This window comes from Pollicipes pollicipes, unplaced genomic scaffold, assembly GCF_011947565.3.
Source record: "Pollicipes pollicipes isolate AB1234 unplaced genomic scaffold, Ppol_2.1 Scaffold_4002;HRSCAF=4701_pilon_pilon_pilon, whole genome shotgun sequence".
Lineage (NCBI taxonomy): Eukaryota > Metazoa > Arthropoda > Thecostraca > Pollicipedomorpha > Pollicipedidae > Pollicipes > Pollicipes pollicipes.
Genome location: NW_023596420.1, coordinates 3941732 through 3951392, shown reverse-complemented (window position 1 = coordinate 3951392; position 9661 = coordinate 3941732). Strand labels below are relative to the sequence as shown.

The 9661-nt window shown below is 48.9% G+C and overlaps 1 protein-coding gene across 1 annotated transcript; it reads left to right on the top strand.

Moving 5' to 3' along the window:
* Nucleotides 1-995: 995 nt before the first annotated feature.
* On the top strand, nt 996-8626 carry LOC119093411 (serine/threonine-protein phosphatase 2A 56 kDa regulatory subunit delta isoform-like). The gene is made up of 5 exons (XM_037216365.1): nt 996-1031; nt 2728-2863; nt 4865-5022; nt 5855-6057; nt 8247-8626. Exons 1-5 carry the CDS (start codon nt 996-998, stop codon nt 8293-8295), a joined length of 582 nt encoding a protein of 193 aa, XP_037072260.1. The 3' UTR covers nt 8296-8626.
* Nucleotides 8627-9661: the final 1035 nt, after the last annotated feature.

Genomic DNA, 9661 nt, shown 5'->3' with positions numbered 1-9661 from the left:
GTCCACATGCTCAAGCAAGGGTCATTGTCCTCGTTTGACCTTTTGAAGCTCATGGTGACCAAAATCATTCAAGACCGCTTTGACTCTTGCATTTGGATAAGCGACATAGACTACGCTAGGCAGTATGTTCCCAAAAACAAAATGTGGAACTGGGTCATTCTAGGTCTGTGGCCTATTCTGACCTTAAAAAAGTCTTCGGAAGGTGTATAATGTGGTTCCTGTTATCAATAAAATCGAAATGAGCACCAGAAACTAGTCCACACAGGAAGCCCCAGAGTAATAAAGCAGGTTGATTTTGAGCCTGGTCTGACCTTCGTAACTGAGCTTAGGTCAGTGTGATTTGTTCATTCAATTGTTGGGTTGCCGAAGAAAGTATCTCAGCGATGTATAGCTTCGTCTAGCACTCCGCTGTTGGATCAGATTGAACGATTCCCTAGAAATCGCCTTCGCTGAAATAATGGTCTGACTTCGACTTGCCATGCATGAAAATCCTTCAAGGTCAGCAATTTTACAAGGTACACCAAAATTGTTGCTGCCAGACGACTCGCTATTTAATTGTCTACAGTTATGCAAAATGTGGCGCGGCTACGCCGCACCGTTCGGAAACTATTCTGGAAAAACCTTTGGGGGTCAATTTGACCCCCACCCGAGCGCGTGTTTAATTTGAAATGTTGTTTTACAGAGACGAGAAAAGAGTTGTGGGGAGCTAAATCTGACGGTAGCTGAGGGTGGGAGCGACGATAGTTTTGTTTTGGCCCAAAAGCTCGAGGGCTTTTAATGTGGGATTTTCATGCTTTTCAACTCACACGGTGTGGTTTTCATGTTGAGCCACGAAATGCCATCCCTACATGTTGTATTAACACGGGCCCGCACTGACGCAAATAGATCCCTTATCGCCGCAGAAATCCAATGATGGGCAGACAGCCTGGGCTCTCATTGACTCAGGGTCCTGACCAATGCAAATCGCGGGCCCTGTTCTTGTCCCTGGTTGGGAAATGGGTCGTCTGGCTCAGAAGGACACGGAGCTGACTGTTCGGTGCTGGTGGTGCATGACTGATGGAGAAGCCCTCATCGACCCAGGGGGTTCCGTGGGAAATGTCCGCTCCTGAGAAATTGGCTCCAGTGCTCAGACCGACACGGAGCAGACTGTTCGACACTGGCGGTTCGTTGTACTGATCGACGTAGAGGCCTTCGTCTGCTTAAAGCGCCCGATCGGCGCGAAGCGCCTTTTGACCGACATTTAAGGGCCGGTCATGCGGGCCAGCACCCTTTACACAACTCCGGTGAGACTTCGGGCCCTTAAATGAGGCTCTGTGTCGTCAATCTCGAGGGGCTTTTCGGGCCCTTCGAGACCTAGAGGGGGACTGGAGGAAAGGACACGTGCCTCTGTGCCCCCTGCCTGCGCTATAATATACAGGGGACAGCGGCTTTGTCGCTAAAGCAAAATTTCATTCCATGGCCTAAATCTAAGTCACCATATTGCGCACACTTACTGATAGTAAAGAGGCGCAGGGAACTCGCATTGTATTTGACCTTTATCTTGACGATCTACCACGGCAGGTTTCAACGTGGGAATAATGTTGTAATGTGTAGCGTGGGGGGTAATTTTGTTGTAATACGTGACGTGTGAATTATTGTGCTGGGATACGCTGATGAACATGAAGTTCGGGGTTTTGTTGTGATACGTTGGTAGACATCAAACTAATAAAAAGGGAAACCGTCAGACCCGTTCAAAAACCCATTTGTGATGTTGTGCCTGACAAAGAACAACTGGCAAATACACCGGTTGGTTGCCATTTCTGTATTTGTGAATTAATTTTTTGTGGTTCAAAGAGCATCCAAGAGGCGTCGGCTGCGTTCGTAGTTACGTGGAAAATGTTCCTGGGAAATTCACACCGGGTGCGAACGGGAGGGTTGTGTTCACTCGTCCTCAGGTTGGAGAATTCGGTCCACGCTCCAGGCCGATCGGGCATGTAATCGAATGCCTCTTCGAAGGGTGACCCAGTGAGGTTTGATATGGCCAAGCTGTCCCACAGTAGCGACATCTTCTGGCTGAGCAACAGGTGGCCAATGCCAAGGGAGGAGCTAGCGGTGGAAGCAATGCACCATTAACGCCGCGAAATCCTGCTGTTGAGCTGGAATTTTACGATCGGACACGGGGGCTCGGACGGACATAACAAGCACTGCTTGGCATAAGCTCAGCCCAGAACTGCTTTCGCTCCAAAGGTTCGGACTTGTAAATGACAGGGACGCGAGCCCTTTGGGTGCCCACGTTAGCGGGCTAGTGCCCCAACGTAGTCACGGGTTCGACAGCTTCACCACCTGAACGGCTTTTAAGCATTTTAAAGGCACTATCCTTCACCTTCAAACATGCGACGTGCAATTCGATAATCGCGCGCGGCAGTTTTTTAGCGTGAGAACGGCATGTCCTGATGCGTAGCATCCCACGACCTACCAAAAACTAAATCGGTTCTGCATCGAATATGCGGCGTATTGTCCGAGCTGAAACAGCTCACGGCTCCGTTTCGATGCAGCCATGGCGTTGGGCGGTATCCGAAGCTCAGTGTGACCCGTTGTGACCAGTGTGACGTCGCTGTGACCCGATCCGACCACCCGTCATTGCGGTCTGCGTCGGGTGGCACGGCCTGGGCGTCGAGAGGTTGTCTGAGCCGCGCCCTCTTCTCGGCCATCAGGGCTCCAGCCAGCGGGCGGCGGCCGGACCGGCAGGCGGCGCCGCCTCCCACGGCGCTGAGCAAGGTGCCGTATGGTGCCAGTCCGATGATTCGCAAGGACCGGCGACAGAGCTCGTCCCGTTTCAACCTGCCGCGGAACAGGGAGCTGGAAAAGCTGCCGAGCTTCAAAGGTCAGTGCCGATCACAGGGAGCTGGGAAAGCTGCCGAGCTTCAAAGGTCAGTGCCGATCACAGGGAGCTGGGAAAGCTGCCGAGCTTCAAAGGTCAGTGCCGATCACAGGGAGCTGGGAAAGCTGCCGAGCTTCAAAGGTCAGTGCCGATCACAGCGAGCTGGGAAGGTTTTGCAGGTCTGTGTGAGAGGCGGTTTATTCGTATGGGGTTTTGAGTTGAATTGAGATGCGCATTTTTAGTAGCATCCCCTGTAGTTTACATTATTGTCCTTTTTAGACTTCAACTTATCCCGCTTCTGAGCTAGGCGTTTACATACTTGCGCAGACTTTCGCGTCGTCTATTTTGAAGTCACTCTGAGATGTATGACGTCACAGATAGGCCACATAAATTATGGCGCAACGACTACTACAGGGGCAAGGAACATATGACTAATGACTTGTTCGTGTCTGGAGTACGTCAGCGCGAATCGGTGCATCAGCGGCCAGCAGTTTGCCTTCAACAGTTCAACACATTTCTATTCTTTCAACCAATTAACATAGAACGCGAACCGCGTTTTATTATATGAATTTGGCATTTGAGCAGTCTTGCTAGTTATGTAGAACGCGAACCGCGTTTTATTATATGAATTTGGCATTTGAGTTGTCTTGCTAGTTATGGTGGGCATGAGACTGGGAACCAAATAGCTTAAAGGGAATGCTCCACATTTGAAGATATGGAAACAATTATCAGACATGAGGTAAGCTCACAGCGAAGCTCAGTCTTAACTTAAGTGCGGTTCATGTGGCGTTTCAGTGGTGTGCGCTTTGTGCAAGGTGCAATGTAAAGACAACTTTTTCAAGTCACCCGGGCATTCATGCCATCGAAAGCCACGCAAATACCGCCACCTCATTGGCCACGTGGTGCTCAACGCCAAGAACAAATGCGAAGATCGAAATTGTCATGTCTGGCGTGCGTAAGTTTGATTCGGGGCATCAGCGGTCGCCAGTCAGCCGGCGACCATTTTGATGCGTTGAGTGCAAGTTTCGAACACAATCACATTTTGTGCTATGCAGTGCAGGAATGTGGGTAGTGGTGCGAGTTATGACGGAAGTGTGAATGAAAATAGAAAAAAAAACTAGAAAAGCTCCGTATGCGAGTATGGAAATTGAAATAAACAATAAAAACCACGGGCCAATGATACACAAATCGGTACATGACGGCTGCAGCGATGTTCAGACTGGCGGCCATAACTTCTGTTGCGGCTCAGTTAAAAAATCAGGTGAATTTGAGCAGGGCTATGCTCTGCTTCTCCTTTGAGGCGGGTGCCAGCAGGGTGCCTGAGCAGAGTTGCTTCGCGATCTTCACTCTGCCAGCACAGAGCTTTGAACTCTTGTTGGATGGCAAAGGGATGCAATTTCCGTGATGGATCTGAAAGGCTTTGGTGGCTTATCCCTTGAAGATCTTTGTGATTTTATTCAGATTTGGAGAATGATTTTATTTTGCAGATTTCTTAAGCATGAGGTGTTGCGAAGCACACAAACAAATATTTGTGTGGCTTCTCGTGGCATTTTAATGGCCGGCTTGGCAAACGAGGTTTTGTTATCATGTATTTCTTTCCGTTATGCCCGATGCTCTTATGTTGTTGCCCAAATGCGATTGGACGCGTTCGTCAAAATATGACATAGTTGAACGTTTTCTATACAATAAGACCTATCGTCCGATCGAGCGTTTTATCCGAAACGTCCGAAGACCTATGTAAAGATTCAACCCAAAATCATGTTATAGAAAAGCTTTCACACTGCATTTCGTAACGTGTTGATGACGACTAATACCAGTCTGTCGAAAAACCATGTCATGTCCTCCTACGCTAGCAGCTATTGCCCTTTACCCTGTCATTCACATATGTTGTTCGCATACGGAATGCCTACGTTGTGGCGATGTTCATTAATGTTTGTGTGCGTGTGTGCACGTGCGTTACAGGGTGGCGGCGGGGCGAAGCGGTAAGAGCTGTTCATTCAAAAGATCCGCCAGTGTTGCGTGCTGTCGACTTCATCTCGGACCCCCTCTCCGACCTGAAGTGGAAGGAGGTGAAGCGGCAGGCGCTGCAGGAGATGATCGAGTACGTCACCACGCAGCGCGGCGTCATCACCGAGAACATCTACCCGGAGGTCGTCCAGATGGTGAGCCGGCGTTCAGCACCTCTGCGCATCATCTCAGGATTGTTGCTCGTTGAATAGCCACAGTGACTGGCTGGATTTTGGCTCAAGGCAAATCAACACAAGTTATCAACATTTCAGTGGCTTCAACTGTGCGTATTTTCCCAGATTTTGTCTTTGTTTAAAGGTGTGTCCTGTTTCAGAAAGCTCCCCTTGAATTTGTGAGGTATATTGATTTCAAAGTACTCTTCCACAATGTACTGATGTGCAAAGTTGTTTGAATATTAGTTTTTGTCTGTTATTGTTTTAAGCACACAGCTTTTGTGGGCGATTTTTGGCGAGAAAAGGTTTGCAGATACTTGAAATCAACTTTATGAAAACGCATATTTTGATAAAGTCGTTGTTGCCCGGATGTTAGCAAGATAATGTTTTTATTGACTGAGGTGACGCCAGTTGTCTTTCTACCGAAGTTCTCGAAATATGTTAAAAACGTTTGGTGGCATCCTTGATGCTGACGTGACAAAACAAACTCCGTTACCGTGGTCGCATCTGTGTTGATTATGCAGTGCTTACATACCGTACATACTTAAGCATGGTCCGCGATGGCTGATCCTTTAATTAAGTGATCCTCAAATCCCGCCTTACTCCACACAGCACCGATGGCCCACTTCTTGGTCTACCTCTTTCTTAAGATGCGGGGGGCTGAATGTCCCTTCAATGGAGTAGGAATCTACACACCTGCATTTGACTTGTTTTCTTTCGCTACATGTCACCCCATAGTCCACACGATGCGTTGCCGGCGTGGTGATGCTTGCGTTGTGTCTGAATACATGACACAGCGCGATCGGCCGGCCAGGTGACGATGAACCTGTTCCGGACGCTGCCGCCGTCGTCCAACCCGTCCGGTGCCGAGTTTGATCCGGAGGAGGACGAGCCGACGCTGGAGGCGGCCTGGCCTCATCTTCAGCTCATATACGAGTTCCTGTTGCGCTTCCTCGAGTCAGCTGACTTCCAAGCCAACGTGGCCAAGCGCTACATTGACCAAAGTTTGTGCTTCAGGTGAGATCCGGGTCTGAGCCGTTTCGAGTGTGTCTCTTCGGACTGTTATCGCTCGTGCTTTGGCTTATGCTGGGCAGCTTAAAGGTCCGTGAGGATGCTGGCTATGTTTCATTGTGTGTTTGGAGGGGAAGGGGGGTGTATCAATTGTCTTGCTCACTAGAACGAGATGCGGTAAGATAGCGTTTGCGTAGGCTGGGGTGGGTACTCTGAATGCAGCGCTGTAATTGAAGCGTGGAGTTACGGCGCGCCGACGTCAGTGTGCCATGGCGCGTCAGTCTGCTGTTTTCTCTCTGCTTTGCGCCACCGCAGCTATCTCGGAGAGGGTTGTGCAGCCATTTGCGTTGCTCGCCGCATATGTGGTATTGCCATCCAGGAACAGCGTTCGAAAGTTGAACTGGTTAAAGGCGGCAACCGGGACATTTTGACCAGCTGGAACCTGTTCTTAATGCATGAAGGTCTTGCCTAAACACGGAATAATTCGATTACTGAATGACGCCGATAATTTTGCAGTTCCTTGTTTTTTTCCGCACTAGAAATGGTGTAGGATAACAAGTTGAAGTCCAAATAGTTTGAGGAAACCTAAATTGAAGGATGGAACTGTGGTGCTGTTGAAGCTTAAAATCAGAAAATTTTATTCAGCTGAAGCAAGCACTAGACACAGAGGGGTTGCAGTGCGATCTCATTAGTCGGACCTCATTGCCTTCGACCTTCAGGAGCACATTGTTTTTTTCTTCAAAACAGCAAGGTTTGGAGCATCCGAAATTTGAGGCAATGCTGAAAGCCATCCAACGGACGAAGGAAATGGGTATTTTTTTGGGGAGGGATGAACACGCCAGATAACACCAAGTGACGAGATGTTTGCGGTTGTGTTTATACCAGTTCGTCATAGGCAGTCATAAGCGTGGGATTTGGCTATGCCATGGACCTGCAGCTGACATGCAGTCATGGCGATTGCATTTTAGAAATTCTTGTCTTGACAGAGCAGAGTATCGTGATGGTTGAGGGTCTGATGTGCATCGAAAATTCATTTGCCTCTACAGCTGCTGTTTGGAGAGATTCAAGTGCTTGATAAACAGCCAATGTCAAGTACAGGAAAGCTCACATACACCTCCGGCTTACGCCACGGGGTAACGTCGTGTTGCAGGACGTTATCGCTATTCTGTGGAATGTAACTATGCTTTGGTTGGTTAAGTGTCACCAGGAGGTCGCTTAAAAGGGCTAACCCGGCGAAAACATCTGGTGAATATGCCCGTCAATTTAATGTGTCGACGTCGTTGGAGGCCCACATGGGGCGCGAGTTGGCGCACCACAAGCTGAGAGTGCCTTACCACATTACAACTTGGTAAGCGGAACACACATTTTATGATATTTATATTTGTTGTCTAGATTAGTTATGACCGCCACGTTCTGTCGATACAATTTTAAATGCCCTGCTGGCGGCGCCTCAGTGACGACCGTAACAAGTTCGAGTGACGCCACGCGTCTGTGCGGAGCCGCTGAAAGTTCGACCTACCAGAAATGTCCCGACGGTGACCTAGCCTACTGCACCTATATGGCACACCCAGTCGTGCTTAGAAGGGCCTTTAGAACAATAGGGACTCAGCCTATTCTGAGTTTCATTTGAGTATATGTGCACTACATGAGACCCGGAAAATATAAAGCACTATCGCTCGTATCCTGGTGATCGACAGTGGTGTTCCCTTCTCTTTTCCACATCACCTTCTCCACCATGTTTCTGCCTCCCTCCTTCCCCGACTCCATTTCGTCTGTCTCACCTTCGGCATCCCTCCTTTCGTGCCCTCTATTAATATTTATCCGCCTCATTGTGATGTGTTTTTCGTCTTCCTGTTAAGTCATATGCTTCTGTCACATGCTTCTTCCGCTATCTTTTCCTTCCCTATTCCATAGTTCTTCGTACAGACGAGCCATGCTTGTTACCTGTGTCTTTCAACTGGCCATGCCCACGGCTTGAGCTCGCTTGTCAGGCCGCGCGGTCGCGTGTGGCAGCCCAGTTCGGCTCGCCGGTGGCACAGTCATACTCGTGCGCGCTGGGTGCCTCAGAGGGCTCATTAACCTGGGCGGACGCGTGCCACAAATTAGCGCTAGCCTCGGGTGAATGTTTCCTTGTAGTATTGAACGTGGGAAATGGCTTAAGTCGATTGACAACATTATGTCCTGCTTCTTATCAGCTTCTGGACTCATTCGACTCAGAGGACCCAAGGGAAAGGGACTTTTTGAAGACAACGCTGCATCGTATTTACGGCAAGTTCCTGGGACTCCGCGCGTACATCCGAAAACAGATCAACAACATATTTTATAGGTGAGTACAAGTCTGGATTCGTCCGGTGTCGTGTTTACCTTTTGTCGCGTTCCTTGTCTGATGGATTTTGCGCTCCTGGTCTCTTAACGTTTGGTGAGCAGTTCGCGGCATGGAGAAACGATCAGACCGTGTCTTTTTTCTGTCAGCTTAACGTATCTTTGCTCAGCCAGCTCAATTGTAAATGGGATGAGATGCCTTTACCCAATGCCATGATGAAATGTTAAATGCCACAACACCAAAAAATATCATATCACATGCTAGATGCCACGACTGCTATTGCTTCACTTTTCGAGGTAGCATTGTTCGCGGCTGTGGTCGAGCCGGCCATTACCGGTGTGCGCTGATAATAGCTGACTTCCTTATGTTGTTTGCGGCTGTGGTCGAGACGGCCAATGACCTTCGGTGTGCGCTGATAATAGCTGACTTTCTCATGTTGTTGCGTGAGTGGTCGTACTTCCGTTGACTGTGGTAGTGGTTATTTTTGCGGGAACAGTCACCGCAACGTCATCTCAAAAGGACGTGGGACAAATGAATATCCGAATTTCAAAAAGTGGAGTGACAGTCGCCTGACGGCAGTGGCCCAGTGGTTGGCGCGCCGGACTGTCGCGCGACGGGGCCGGAGCGAATCCAGGTTCCGCCATGGTCCCTGATCGCTAACATGGCCAGTGCAGTCGCTGGCGCTCCATAAAAAACAGGCGCGTCGCGTCCCTCTTGAGAAAAGAACTATACGCGCTCGATTTGGTCGGTTATGCCAGCTTTCGCGAAATGTTTCTGAATAACTCAGATATTCAGTTGGAAGAAGCGGCTCACCTTTTTTTTTTTGCTTTCATGTGTATTAAGTCGCACACCACAGGCGAGTCCAACAATCGTCATGCCCTGGTGCTGCCTGTGCAACGAACGAGGCTTAGCTGCTAGTTATAGATCAATTGCCCACAGTTTCGAAGTAAACGTCAGACAGCTACAACGATCACACAGGATAGCTCACATATTTTTGCTCTCGCACCATATAAATATAACACACCGCAGGCAAGTAAAACAATCAGCATCCCCAGATACCACGACTGCGACTAATAAAGCTTAACTGCTAGCTGAAGACCGTCGATTTCAGCCTAGGAGTAAGTGTCTGACGGCTGAAACTATCCCACAATGATTAGGATAACTAACACACTTCTACTTTCACACCACACGAAAATCACACACCACAGGCAAATCAAACAGCATGCCCCATACACCATTGCAGCTAATAAAGGTTTCCTTGTTAGGATCATTCCCTACAACCTAGAA